Source organism: Helobdella robusta (genome assembly GCF_000326865.2).
Source record: "Helobdella robusta unplaced genomic scaffold HELROscaffold_10, whole genome shotgun sequence".
NCBI lineage: Eukaryota > Metazoa > Annelida > Clitellata > Rhynchobdellida > Glossiphoniidae > Helobdella > Helobdella robusta.
This window is the reverse complement of record NW_008703571.1, coordinates 1023943-1039533: the sequence shown is the minus strand read 5'-3', so window position 1 is coordinate 1039533 and position 15591 is coordinate 1023943. Positions and strand designations below refer to the sequence as shown.

The window sequence follows — 15591 nt, the reverse complement described above, 5'->3', positions numbered from 1 at the left end:
AATAAAATGTAAATTAAATTTCCATTCTATGAAAAAAAATTGATTGCTTGATTTAATTTTTTTGAGTGTTTAGTTAAGATTATTCACCAACTCGTTTATAGAATACTTGTTTTATTTATTTATTGATTGATTGATCGAAAAGAATTTATTACGATTTTAGATCACAATGTTTTTGGTTAGCCATATTAAGCTATGTAAAAAATTTTTTTCTACCGTTAGGAGTCCAGGTGAGTTTTAAGTCAATCGATTTTCTCTTCCTCTTTGTTGCTGCCCATTTTAACTTTGTAACTATAATAAATTACAAATAATTATTCATATTTATGAATGCTAATTTGTAATTTGGAATAATTTTAAAATCATTGTTTGATTACGATTAATTATTATTAAAGGGTTTTATAAAATCTGCTCAAATCAACGTTAAATCTTGTATGAAATTAACTTTTTATTAACAATATCAATGTAATAGTAGTAGTAGTATGTATTCAGTGAGGATTATTCTTCTAAAATATCAGTCGGAAAACCAATTAATTAACTAATTAATTAATTAATTTGAATTAACATGTCAACGAGAATTATCTCAAAAATTTTCCGATTAAATTGAGTATAAACTTCGTCATCAACTCAGCAAATGATGACTTCTTAAAATGTTATCTATGACGTCATTCAACTTGTTGACGTCACCGTCGTTTTCAAGATGGTGGTCGAATGAGTTGTAACCGTCCAATCCACATTCGGATTCTGCGTCATCTACTCCTGTTTTGAATGGAAAAAAAAATTGTGTTCATCTTCTTCTTGATTTTTTTTACAAGTAAGAAGAAAGAAGTGCTGGTTTCGAGAAAAATTAACTAATTAATTAACTTACACCTATAATTTTATAACAAAAATACTAGTATTTTTATTGTAAAAATGTAGAGATCGTTTGAAACAATGTGATTAAGCCAGTTAAATTTGAAGAATATTGAACCATCTCAATTAAACAAAAATTCTCATAAAATGCTATCTATCCTGCAATGTATGGAACACAACTTCACATCACCACCATCACTACTTAAAATCTCACCATGAACAAACTGCCATCCTCTCTCTCTCCTCACAATCTCTTCAGCATGAATTCGGAGAGATAGGATAATATTTGGGAAAAGTTGATGGAGGCAGTCCATGTCGGACCTCCTCCTGGCATCACTGACCACCCAGATGGGTTTTTCCGCTCCTGGTTCTGATGAAATTGCTCTGTTGTCAGGTGGTGAATGTTCATAATCAAAAATAATGATGGCTATGATATCTATCATCAGCGTAATAACAAATATTATGAACATAATACAATTATGAATAATAGTAATTGAATTCCATAATTTGTTAAGTTTTTGTAGATAGAATACTCTTTAAAATAATTTTAGAAGCAGATTAAGTAATTTCATTTGACAACTAATAAACACATTACACAATTGACATATGCATTGTATTGCTAGAAAAATTGGTGTCCCGACAATAATAAACAAAAAAAAATTCTAAATTACAAAAAACCAACGACAAATGTCACCAAACCTAATGAAATACATGGGGTCTTGGTTTCTCTTTTCCTCTCCCCAACGTATCATGTCAGCCCTGTACAGCTCCTTAAAATCACTGGCATCTAATAATTTTTCCAGATCCAATCCGTGATCCTGAAACATTTAATTTTTAAATTTAGGAAGAAAATGATGATTTTAGCTTCAAAATTTTTATTTTGTTTAAAAAAGTTTGTTAAAAGTTTATTTACATTATGAAAAACAAATCTCTCTCTATAATATTAAATATGCATAGTTTTTACTCAGCATATTTTTTACATAAATGTTCAAATTAACCTTATATATCTACAATACACAAACATTCAAAAACCATAAAATATAAGTTACCAAAAAATATAATCTGATTGATTAATTGATAAGGATGACATAGAAGATAGATGAAGATCATTTCATTCAGTTGAGATGATATTCCGAATTTAAAAAAATTAATTTATTAGTTTGGACTGTAAGTACCTTGGAATATTGACTTTTCAGAGGATATGATAATCTGAGTATGGCACATCTATTTGGATCCAGTCTAAAAAACAAAAATATATAATAAAATGAGGTTTTATTTATTTTATATTTAATTTTTAATATATTTATTTTTATTGTATAATAAATTCATATAATCATAATTCATAATTAAAACAGAAATTTAACATAATTGATAAATAATTAGACGGTTAGACCCACTTTTCTTGCAGTAAACTTGCAACAAAATCCTTGCCTGATTTACGTTTTCCACTCAGGATGATGATTGTTTTCGGAGTTGACATTTAAATTTTATGAGCCAGATCATCACTTTGAAAATTATTTTGCTCGGTTACAAAAACTTCATCACCAAAAACTACATAAATGATATTTGTGGTTTGACGATGATGACAAAATTGTGCCGTAAGCAGGTTAGCGATAATGGAGTATTCAAAGTTCATTTTTAAAAATGACACCATCGGCAAGTGAACAAAGAAACTTAACTTTGTAGTTTTTAACAAAAAACTTTAAACAATGTCTGAATGGGGTACCAAACAATCGCTTGTTGATCGTTCTTACTGGGAAGTGAAATGGTATTTTGGAAAAGACAGACACAGATAGACAAAATCATGTATACATTCACGTTAAAAAAACTCTTTTTGTTTAATTCTGAGAATTGGAATGAATGAAATGATGAAAGAAGAGTTCGAACTAAAATTGAAATATAAATTATTTCTGCAAATCTTCGAAGAAAATTTCGTTCCTACTTCCTCTGTGCTGCTTGCTGTGTCTCATCAATGCGGTCGTGATGTAATGTTTTTTTTTTTTTTTTTTTAATTATTTAAGTTGCTTTAAAAATGTTTACCCAGCAAGAATAAAACCATCATCACTGCTTATTGCTCTTGTTAAGAAACTTAAAAACTTTATTACCAAGGCGAGGATGACAAACAGACAATGAAGGGCAAGTTTGATGGTGACCATACAGCGAAATGACCAACTTTATGAATAAATCTGCCATATATGTTCTGACTTATGTATGTGTGTGTATGTGTGTGTGTATGTGCGTGTGTGTATGTGTGTGTATGTGTGTGCATGTGCGTGGGTGTGTGGTTCACGTGTGAATAAAAAATGTTTGTCCGAAAGAATCATTTTGAGTAGTCGTAAGATACTGTCACTTATTGCTCACAAAATTTGTGTCACTTCAATGGCAACATTCTTTTGAAAGAGAAAAATTTTTTCCATATGATATTTTAATTATTTATTAATGGCATAGATTTTTCTGACTAAACAGTTATAGATAAAATAAATTTTAGCCATATTTGAAATTATCCACTGCAATATAGAAAGGTGTTAATTGGAAACAAAAGTTGTCTGCACTAATTAGAGACAACAAAACTCGCAAATGTTCATAACGAGATGCGTTTTATAAGTTGTGGAGCATCAGTTCTTCGAAAATAACCTAATAACGGTCTCTTAATGGGTCAGATATTGAAAAGTTTTCCATAAATGTAGGATTTAAAAAAAATATTTTTGACCAGACCGACAAACAAACAGACGCAAACAATCATACGTGAGACAGACAGGAATAACTTTTATACATCCAAACAAAGATGTAAATATATAATTATCTCTTCTATATATATCTCTCTCATTCTCTCTTTCTCTCTCTATCTCTCTCTCTCTCTCTCCCTCTATATATATATATATATATATATATTTATATATATAAACTTAAGAATATGTGACAAGGCTGACTGTAGAATTGCATGTAACAATTCTTAAATTTACGTGGCGGAGGAATGCATGCAGATGTGTGTTTGTTGCAGCTTGTCCTCCCATTTTCTTCCTTATCTCTCCGTCTTTTCTCCCTTCTCGCTTTTTCTCACTCACTCTCTCTCTCTCTCCCTCTCTTTCTCTCTTTTTCTTTCTCTCTTACTTTATTCTACTCATCATCTTACTCGTTCGTTCGTTCGCTCACCCAATCGCTATCTCTATCTGACGGTCGCTTCATTTAATTCGAGGAGGAAAAGGTTTCCGATGGTCTGTCGCCTTTAAACTTTGGAATTCAACAGAAAAAGAGTGAGTGAATGAGAAAAATAAAAAATAAAAAGAGAGATAGAGAGAAAGAAAGAGAGCGAGGGAGAAAGAAAAGTGAGAAAGAGAGAGAAGCTGAGAGGCGTTGCTCGTTGACACATTTGATTGGAAATTATATCGAATATATATTATTTAAATTTTGATTTAAGGAAAAATAAATATATTTTTTTATTAACTTAACTATAACTGTACAGATTAATTATTATACAACAATAATAATAATTATTATTATAATTAATTTTATTTTCACAATTTCACGAATTCACAGCAGACAGAATGTCGTTGGCCGGATTTAAAAAGCAGATCAACAAAGCCAACCAGGTTCATGTTGATTTAATTCATTTAAAAATATTTAATTGTAATTTTATTTTATCAGATTTAATAATCGAGTTAATTAGTTAGTTTGTTAATGAAATAGGCTAATCAGTTTTAAATAATAGATAACAAATTAACGGGATTAATAAATCAAATCGGAGTAACTTCAAATGTTTTTAACGTAATAGAACAGTTTTTATAGGAGGTGTTCAAGCATGATTTCAAGCTGTTGCAGTATTTTGATTGTTTGTAGATTTTAGACTGGGTCAGATTCATCTCGTGGCCTACAGTCAATTCTATGACCTCCATCTTTCGACCGAGCAGAATGGCAACGTCTGGTCGGATAGTGTTCTATGAGTTATTTGAGATGAGGATATTGTCGCTGTCACAGATTTGATAAGGGTACCTTGACTTCGCAAAGGAACAATGTCATTCCAACAAGCATCAATCCGGTTTTTTTTGATTTTAGCGACTGAGATGTTGAGTCCGATTTCGAAAGCAAGGTGTCGCACATTTTGCTGTCTATTGCTATTGTCTATTGCTGTCTATTGTCTGTCTGTTGCCGTTTCTAATCAAAAAGATCGAATTTTTGTATTTGAACTTGTTTTAAAATAGTTGCAGAGTTTGATTCTCATTTTTAACGCAGAGTCCTTGAGGGAAACAACCTTTTGGCCTCCAATCTTCAACGGCAGACCAACATCTCTAACACACAACCGCTGACTGGCATTGTTAGCCAATTTTTGACTGATCCTACCACTAGGCTGTCCAAAGCATTAGCCATCCATGCCAGGGAAAAGTTGTATCTTTGTAGCTCAAATTTTAATTGTGAAGGGATGAATCTTCCTAAAATTTGTAACTTCATTTGTGCTGGAACATCAAGATCAGTCGTGATCTTCAGCAGTCGTGACGATTTGGCAACCATTCTTTCTTGGGCTTTTGTTTCTTTCAATTTCGAATCGTATATTTTACTTTAGTATTTGAATCCAGAACCAAGTTTCACGGCCGGAATGGATATATTGTCAATCAAGGCAGAAATTGATCATATGAACCCTCTTTCTTCCTCATTCAAAACACGCAACATAATAATAATGCAATCATGACAGTAGCTAGGGCTGCAAGTAGCGTCACGGCTAATAAAAAAAATAGAATATATTAAAATATTCACAGCCACGAACCATACTTCACACTATCAAAAACAGATCTATTTTGAAGAAACAGTTAAAAATAATCAAATAAAAATTACATCAAATCACAAAAATGTGTGCATTATTAGAAGAAACGTTCAGAAAAAATTGTCAAATGCGTGCATTAAAGCAGAACTGAGGAACAATAATAAATTTGATATAACGACAAACAAAAACAACAACAGCAGCAATCAAAAATATTACATTGGATCAATATGCAACTCATGTATGCCTGCGTGTATGTACGTATGTATGTGTGTGTATGCGTGTGTGATGCAAATTGTATGTACGTAGGCAGGCTATACGCAATTGTATATGCGTGTATGTGTAGTGCACACACGCATGCAAGTGTACAACATGCACGAATTCACGCATCGATCGCACGTGCAAGATTTTGTACACGCAATTTTATATCAATACACGCGTGTGTATGTATTTTATATCTGTGTGTGAGTGTGTGTTAGACAGTTTGCGTGAATGTATGCATGATTTTGTCTATCTGCGTATATCTGTCTGTTGGTCTGTCTGTCTGATTTAACGTTTATTTCTGTCTGTATGTTTGTCTACTTTTTTTAATAGAGCTTTTTATGTGAGTTTTTGTGTTTGTTTGAATTGTTTTGAGGTGCAGTTGGCAAAATAGATCACAACTTATTGCTGCCAAAAATCTAATTAAGCTGGTAAACAGCAAGATAAGATCATTCTGTACTACGTAGACAAAACGATGCGCTTACACAATAAAAAAAACAAAAAACAAAAACAAAACAAAAGTATACAAAGGTTGAATTCAATTTTTATGGAAAATACACTAATAAAAAAATACGCAATCGCGCAAATATAAAAATACGAAAAAAAACAATTTTAATAATACATAAATAAAAAGAAAATATGTATAGGCAATTATGCTAATACAAAAAATACAAATACCAACAATACAAAACATAAATCGAACAAACAGTACGTAAGCGAGAAGATTGGAGGCGCCAAAGGCACCGAACTGGATGAAGAGTTCATGGAAATGGAGAAGGTACATTTGAAGTTTTTTTTTTCATTTTTTTCGAGGTTCAAGTTTCCATTTTTCTTTATTTTCATTTATATTTTTTTCATTATCTTTGATGAATTTAACTCGACCATTATAATGTGGCTGTGATACGACAATAAGGAGGCACGACAATTAGATTAATTTCGTTAATTTTATTATCATCATAAATTACTGCTACTACTACTACTACTACTACCACTACTACTACTAATACTACCACTACTACTACTACTACTACTACTACTACTACTACTACTACCACCACCACCACTACTACTACTACTACTACTACTACCACTACTACTACTTTTATTACTCTAATACTGCTGCTACTACTACTGCCACTAATACTACATCTACTACTATTACTGCTACTACTATTACTACTACCAGACAACTGTTACTACTACTACTATAATTGCGTTTGCTATTTTACGTTGTTTACGTGAAAAATTAAAAAAAAAAGTTAAATAAAAACTATTTTTTTCTTTTTGAAAAAAAATCCTCTTGTACTTGCAATAGTGTATCTAAGCCCTCTAGTATCTAAACTTAAGCACATAAAAACTTCTACACATTATTATTGTTGTTATTATTTTATTTTCTTCTTCTTTTTCTTCTCATTGGTAGTGGTATTGTATTTACCTAACAGAAAATCTAAGGCATTTCTAGAAGAGTGCAAAAATACAGACTGACAAAATATACCTAGAAATACCAGAAATATCAGAAATGCCTAGAAATATCAGAAATACCAACACAAACATATACAAACAAATCCAAACATACACAAAAAATACAAAATACCTCACAATAATACAAAACCAACAAAAAATAAAAAACAAACAAGACAATTTGACGTGGGAGAATGTGTGGTGACTGTCATTAGCTTCGTCTTTAAGAGGCGAACATTAAGTTAGAAGGCTTTTAACAATTTCTTAGTTTACTACTGCTACTACTTCTACTCCTTTTACTACTACTATTACTACTACTACTACTGCTACTGCTGCTATTACTGCTACTACTACTACTACTACCACCACTACTACAACTACCGCTACTACTTCTACTACTAATACTGCTGCTGCTACTTTTACGCCTAATACTAAAGTAAAATCCACAGATTAATTATTTTTCTTATAGCTATTTTAGGCTAGTATTGTTAATACAAATACTCAATCTATTTTTAGCTCTGGTTTCTATTTATAGAACGTTTCATCGACATAATTCATTCATGGGATTTATTGCTTGCGTTCTGTCGAAAAAGGATTGCCAGTATTATTTAAAAGTTTTAGTATTGCAGTACTTAGCATTGTTTTGGCAGTAGTAAAATTATTATCAATATACTAAAATAAAGTTTAAACAATGTTATATTTTTCAACATTTAAAATAACTTCCTAATTTTTTTGTCATTATAATTTTAATTGGCAAATAACACAACTGGTAAAAATGCTTTACTGGCTTGTACAGAGTACAACTAAGATCTAAGTACCAATAAACACCATTCCTAATTCCTACTATCCGTATCCTCCCCTTTCAAGTACTGCAACAAATTGAACTTGCAGAATATTTACCATCATTGTATACAGAAACGTGAATATGTCTGCTGTAGAAGAAGAAAGGATGTCGTTCATATGCCAGAAGGGGAAAGCAGACACACACACCTAACGTAACGAAACGAAACGACCTCATACACATACCCAAACACACATACACACCACACACACACACACCACACACACACACACACACTGAGACACACATGCACGCATACACATTAATGCATACACACACATCACACACACACACGCACACACACACTTAGACACACAAATACACGCACGCATACACATTAACGCATGCATGCAAACTTGAAGGTATTTAAGACACACATGAATGAGTCACTTAAGGACAAGAATATCGAGCCGTTCAATAAATAAAAATACAACGACAATAAATTAAAATTATTTTTTGGTTTAAGGGAATTCTAGAAAGATAAATTTTTTTTTTTTAGAAAAAAATATTTTTTATTACGCGGTCTTTTGGGAATTTCGTGTTTTTTAATGGACTTAGTAAAATTATTGGTATTATTATTATTACTACTACGACTACTACTTCTACTACTATTACTACCACTACTACTACTACAGACAAATAGGCTAACAGACGTCTGTCTGTTAGCCTATTTGTCTATATGTCTACATAGAAAAAAAAATCATATTTTCAATAGCTCAATCTCGGTGATTAACTGATTGATTGAAATGATTGAACGAAATACTGAATGAATGACTGATTGATTGATCTAAAATTGTAAAACTGATTGACAGAACATCTCAAAATGAAGTCAGCAGTTGTTCAACCACCGCCACTTACTTCATTTCTTCCCAAAATAAATTAATTAAATCTTTGAGCTTAACAACACAACATGGTTTTTCCAAATTATATATTGTATTAATATAATACAATCCAGTGTACATTTACTAAAAGAAAATAATGTATACATCTTGTGTACCTTTTTTTAATTTGATTGTAAATATGCTTTCTCCTCATTTAAGAAGACTTGATTTTTTATGACATTTTCAAAGTCATTAATAGGGAGTATCACTGTACTATAATTCACGGGGGGTGGCGGATCTAAGGGAGGGAGCCGGGGGATTCTGTGCCCCCCTCGAGGAGGGGACCGAAAAATCCTGTGCCCCCGTGTGAGCAGTATTTTCAGTAAGAGTTAATGAAATCCATTGTGTTAACAGAAAAATACAGTAGTAACGACAGTAATGATAATTATATTTAATGTTATTATTTTATTATTAGTTAACGAGGGAATAATTTCTAATAATAATAATAGCGATGATAAATTTTTTAATAGAGAACGGACGCCATGGTTCGTCTGGTTGATGACTTGATGGTAAAGACACATGAGATGCTCCAACCCAACCCAGGTGGCGCTGATGATGATGACGATGATGATGGTGTTGATGATGGTGATATTGATTATGGGGATGATGGTGATGACGACGAAGACTACGATTATGATGATAATGATGATATAATAATGACATTAATTGCGAAGATGTCGAGGATTAGAATGATGTTGGTGAAAACATACTGATACACACACATACATACATACATACACACACATATACGTACACACACATATACGTACACACACATACATACATACACATATACGTACGCCTACATACACGCACATACATGAAGACGATCGATTGAGATACATCATGTCGGTGCAAATGTAAACAAAACGCCTACATACATTTCTGTTGTGCTGTTCTAGGTAGGAGTGAAGGAACAACAGTAGAATCCAATACAATTAATACATCAGGCATCCATAAATAACGCCCACACACACACACCAACACACACACCCACACACACACCCACACACACACACAAACAACACGTACACAGCTTCGAGAGCTCGCATGCTTGCAGTTAAATCGATATCGAAACTCCGTGGTACATCCAATCACACGCTCTACCCCCAACCGGAAGGCCAACTCGGGGAGAGCATGGTCAAGTATGGAAAGGAGCTGGGCGAGGATTCTTTTTTCGGTTAGTTAGTCGCTTGGTTGGTTGGTTTATTCTTTTTAATTGATTGATTTATTGTGTGATTGGTTGGTTGTTTGGCTGGTTGGCCGGTTAATTTTTGTTGTTGATTGATTTATTGTGTGGTTGGTCAGTTGTTTGTAGCTTTAAATTGTTTATACTGGATATTTAAAACCTCTAGCAACAAACAAACAACAGCACATAACCAACCAATCCACAACCCGCCACAAAAAAAAACTGCACCTAAGCATCCATACCCCTTAAAAACTCATCCAGGGCAGGCCCTGTTTGAGGCAGGCGAGACTTACAAGCAGATTGCCGAGATGAAATATCTTAAGGAGGACACCGTCAAGCAGAATTTCACCGAGCCCCTACTACACCTTCAGAATAAGGATCTGAAAGAAGTCAACGTTAGTGACGATGGAACGTAATGATAGTAAACAATGCAAACTAAATGTGCACTGACATACAAAATCAATCAACCTTTGTTCGTTTAGCGTCCAGAGACCCAGTTCCTCCAAGCTAGGGCGTACTAACATACAAAATACATACAAAAAAAATTATACACTCGTGCAAAACAAAGCACAACAACATCAAACTCACAAACACATACCAGTACACAAAACATACATACAAATTACATACAAAAAATCTACATAGAAAACCAAGAGGTACAGAATTGTATAAACCAGGCAAAGTTAAAAAAAACCCAACAACTCTATATATAGAACGTGCCGCCTCTCTGGAATAATCAATGTGAACCTCAAAAATTATTATCGATAAATATTTCTTGCCATCTGTTCGTCTAAAGATGTCGCCTGACTCTCTCTCGGAACTTCTCCACATCTCTTTCTTTCGGTATCTCCCTTTCTTTCGGTATCTCTCTTTTTTTCTGTATCTTTCTTTCTTTTCAATCTCTCTCTTTCTTTTTGATACTTTCTTTCTTTTCATAGATTTTCAAATTTATTAAATTTTTTCTCATATTATCTATATCATTTTTTGAGGTATTTTTCTACTTATATATTTTTTTTGGCTTTCAATATTTATTTTTTTATGATCTACGCTTTTTTGTCTAGTCACTTTTTTAATTTTTTTTATTCAATGTTAGTTTTAGTCTTTTTTTTACTTCTTCCTCTTTCTCTCTTTAACTAATTTTCTATTCTCACTCTCTCTCTCTCTCTCTCTCTTTCTCTCTCTCTCTCTTTCTCTCTCTTACTCTCTCTCTCTCTCTGTTCATCTTTTTCTTTTTTATCTTTTTTCCTCTTTCTTCACTTCAACATCTCAAAACTTCTCTTTGCGAAATTTCCATCTAATCTTTATAGTAATTCTTTTTTATGACAGTTCGACATTTTGAAATTTTTTCATTTTTTTGTTTTTCAATTTTTTTCGTTTTTCAATTTTTCTGCGAACAAATAAATTGTTTTTCATGAAAAACATAATTTTTTCCAAACTTTTTCCTTGAGATTTTTTGTTCAATAGTGAACATGATTTATTTCGTCGCAGATGGATTTTAAGGAAATGACTATGTAATCACTATGACTCACTGTTATTACTAATTATTATTATTATTATATATATATATATCATATATTATTATCATGATATTATATCATAATATTATGATATATAATATACATCTTCCTTTTTATTACAATATAACAAATACTATCGATACTAATAGCAATATAATTACTACATTAATCATCACCACTACCAAATTATTGGTATTTATACTACATTCACTAGTTCTATTACTACATATACTACTATTACTGCTACATTTATTACAACATACATGTCAACCTTGTAGGATTTTCTGGTATTTTTTTGTTACTAAATAAACCTCTTTTCGTTTGGCTTCACTGATACTTCTTATCTCGTTTTAGTATTCTTACTTGCACTGTTACTACATCCTGTAGTATTTTTGCTGGCAACATTACAGTTAGTATTATTATTTTGGTACTATTTTTTCAATAGGAAAGATGTCTTTGTTAACAATTTAATCTCTCTGATGTATATGGACGCCGGCTGTCTTATATGTGGCTAATAAAAAATCTAATATTGCTTTAGCCGAAAAAAATAAAATGAAATGTAAATGGCGAAACCCCACGCGCGCACGCACACACACGCACACACACACAACACACACACACACGCAGACATTCACACACACACGCACATACACACACAAACAAACACACTCACTCACAAACATATACACTCAAACCCAAACACATACATACAAATGCACACACATGTAGTAGTAACTAAAGATATTAGTAATATCTTTCAATATTTAATTAATATTAAATTATTTTTTAATTAAATATTTAATTAAATAATTAATTAATTAAAATATATAAATGAAATAAATTTTTAGCACCATAGGAAAAAATTGCATGGCAGACGATTAGATTTTGACTGCAAAAAGAGAAGAGGTATGTATGACTAATTAATTAATTAACCAACCATCTATTTATTTAATTAACTAATTAATTAAATATGTTCTTATCTTTTGTTTATTTGTTCACTTATTTTAACAATCTATCTATCAACTTATCTGTCTGATTCTCTGTCTTTTTGTTTCTCTGTCTGTCTGTCTGTTTGTCTGCGACAATAATGACGACGTTGATTAACATCGTTAATTATAATCGTCAATTATTATTTTTATTTTGGCGAAAAAAACCAAAATAAACATCATAGTCATCATCATCATAATCAGTATTGTAATCATAACCATCATCACCATCATCATCATCATTATTGTAATTATAACCATCATCATCCTTCTATTATCGTCATCATCATCACTTTACGTCGTCATCATCTTCATCATATTCACCATCATTAAATATGGACTTTGTTAACTTTATCACCATCTGCAATCATTCTAGAAGGTGAGGAACATTAAAACGTGACGAACGTGTGGCATGTTTCTAAAAATTAATTTATATTTTAGTTTATATATATTATTTTTGGTGTTTTATTAATTTAATTAATTTATTATGTTTATTTATTTTTTCTACTTTTATTGGTTGGATGGATGGTTGGATGGATGGTTGGATGGATGGTTGGATGGATGATTGGGTGGATGATTAGATGGATAGTTGGATGGATGGATGGTTGGATGGATGGTTGGATGGATGGTTGGATGGATGGTTGGATGGATGGTTGGATGGATGGTTTGATAGTAGTTTCAGCTGAGAATTTAAAAACTTTTAATTGAATAAATGGATAGATAGATGGATGAATGAGTGAAAAAGAATAAATAAATGAATGGCCGACCGACAGACTAACGGATTGATAGATGATAATAAGAAAAAATCTTGAGTTAATATTTGAATTTTTCTCCATTCTCTTGGACAAAACCTGAAACATAAATCACGTACACACACGCACAAACATACACATACACCTATATATAATATGTATATATATATACATACATACATACATACATACATACATACATACATACATACATACATACATACATACATACATACATACATACATACATACATACATACATACATACATACATACATACATACATACATACATACATACATACATACATACATACATACATACATACATACATACATAAGTCTTCGTTGTATATTGATTTCTCGCGCCGTGTGCGCTTGCTTGCATCCGGTTCATACTCATATACATACATATATGTATGTATATGATTTTGGGTATATATACATATTTATATACGTTTTTATGTGTGTGTGTGTATATATATATATATATATATATATTTATTGTTTATTATTTGTTTGTTTGTATGTTTGTTTGTTTGTTTGTTTGTATGTTTGTTTGTTTGTTTCGTTCTGTTATATACACACACACACATATATATATATATGGACATATATGTTTATATATATATGTATGTATATATATACAACTGTTTGTATGTGTGCCTTTATGTATGTGTGAATAAATCCAATACACACGTGTGTGTTTGTTTTGGTTCCGAATTAGTTTTTATTTGTTTGTTTTTTTGCGATTATGTATACGCGTGTATGTGTGTGTCTGTGTGTGTGTGTGTGTGTGTGTGTGTGTGTGTGTGTGTGTGTGTGTGTGTGGTACATTTTTACGTACATAAATTTGCTGTAATCGTGCCAGAAATTTGCTACGGTTGGCTCGCGCATTTTTAAAACTCTGACGTTTAAGCAGTTTATCCAAAGTTTTACATTTAAAGAGATGTGAGGTTTACAAAGTGACATTCAGTTTGAAAATTATAGAAAAAATACATAATAACATTGGGTGTAAAAAAATTGCTATCAAAATACTTTGGTAGATGGTACTCAAACTTTCGAAGAATAAAATGTACATACGTACTAATTTATCGGTAAACAGATTTTTGTGCTAGTCTCCTTGATTAACATTTTTGTTTCCGTGTTTCTTCTTTTTACGAACTTTTAGTGTTCTGCTTGCTTTAGCTCATTAGTACACGCATGTATATAGTACGTGTTTGTTTGTTTGTATGCATGTATGTGTTTATGTAGGTATGTTTTTTTGTTTGTTTGTGTGTATGTATGCTTGTTTGTACGTGTATATGTATGTATGTTTGTATGTTTGTATGTATGTATGTATGTTTGTTTGTATGTATATTGTTTGTATGTATAGTACATGAGAAGGCTTTTAGGTTTTTGTTTGCGCTGATTCGATGAATAAAGTTCTTCAAATATTGCATATGTGTGTTTGCCTTGGTTTTTCCTTGTAACGAATATGTAAATAATCGTTTGTTTCGTTCTGCTATTATATCACTCATCATTGTACTGTATGTTGTTGTAAGCATGTTGCAATTCATAAATTGAGGGTTCGTATATCATTTTATTAGTTATTTACTGAATGTGTAAAAATACATTTAAATTAAATTATACCTTTTTAAATTAAACATCTGGTTGATGAAAAACAAGTTGAAGAAATATTTTTCAACTTAATGCTGTCCTTATTTTAAATATTTCGGTTATCTCTCGTCTGACTTTCTCTCTGTGTCTTTCTGTTTGGAGTATGAAACATGAATAGGGTATTATAGATGGGACTGTCTTTCGTGTTCTCGTTCACATTCCTCTAAAGTTACATTCTCAAACATTCAACCAACTAACGCTACAAAAGCTGGAAATAAAGTCAAAACAGTTTTAGAATATTAAAAAATTTGTCTACTAGGCAGATATCGCTTAGAAGAACAAATTTACTTGAATTGAATTGAACAGAATGCCCAGTTGGTTGAATGTTAAAATGATTTCATTCGCCTGATTGCCTGGTTGTTGATTGATTGGCCAATGAGTAATAGAGCTGGTTAACTGGTTTGTTGATCTATTGATTGGTTGATTGATTGATTGATTGATTGATT

At 31.6% G+C, this 15591-nt stretch overlaps 2 protein-coding genes across 2 annotated transcripts in view; one reads left to right on the top strand and one right to left on the bottom strand.

Annotated features, from left to right (window-relative positions):
• Window positions 1-616: 616 nt before the first annotated feature.
• HELRODRAFT_166571 (hypothetical protein) lies at window positions 617-2326 on the bottom strand (the record flags this gene model as incomplete). The annotated part of the gene is made up of 5 exons (XM_009011805.1): window positions 617-753; window positions 1061-1230; window positions 1546-1664; window positions 2022-2085; window positions 2244-2326. 5 exons carry the CDS (start codon window positions 2324-2326, stop codon window positions 617-619), a joined length of 573 nt encoding a protein of 190 aa, XP_009010053.1.
• Window positions 2327-4391: 2065 nt separating this feature from the next.
• Window positions 4392-15591, top strand: part of HELRODRAFT_71602 (hypothetical protein) — a gene marked incomplete at both ends in the record, with an annotated part of 13828 nt that continues 2628 nt past the window's right edge. The window contains 8 exons of the mRNA XM_009011804.1: window positions 4392-4436; window positions 6570-6638; window positions 9514-9586; window positions 10080-10223; window positions 10494-10627; window positions 12598-12659; window positions 14409-14500; window positions 15274-15373. Of these exons, the coding sequence (XP_009010052.1) occupies window positions 4392-4436; window positions 6570-6638; window positions 9514-9586; window positions 10080-10223; window positions 10494-10627; window positions 12598-12659; window positions 14409-14500; window positions 15274-15373 (719 nt within the window). The remainder of the gene's footprint in view (window positions 4437-6569; window positions 6639-9513; window positions 9587-10079; window positions 10224-10493; window positions 10628-12597; window positions 12660-14408; window positions 14501-15273; window positions 15374-15591) is intronic.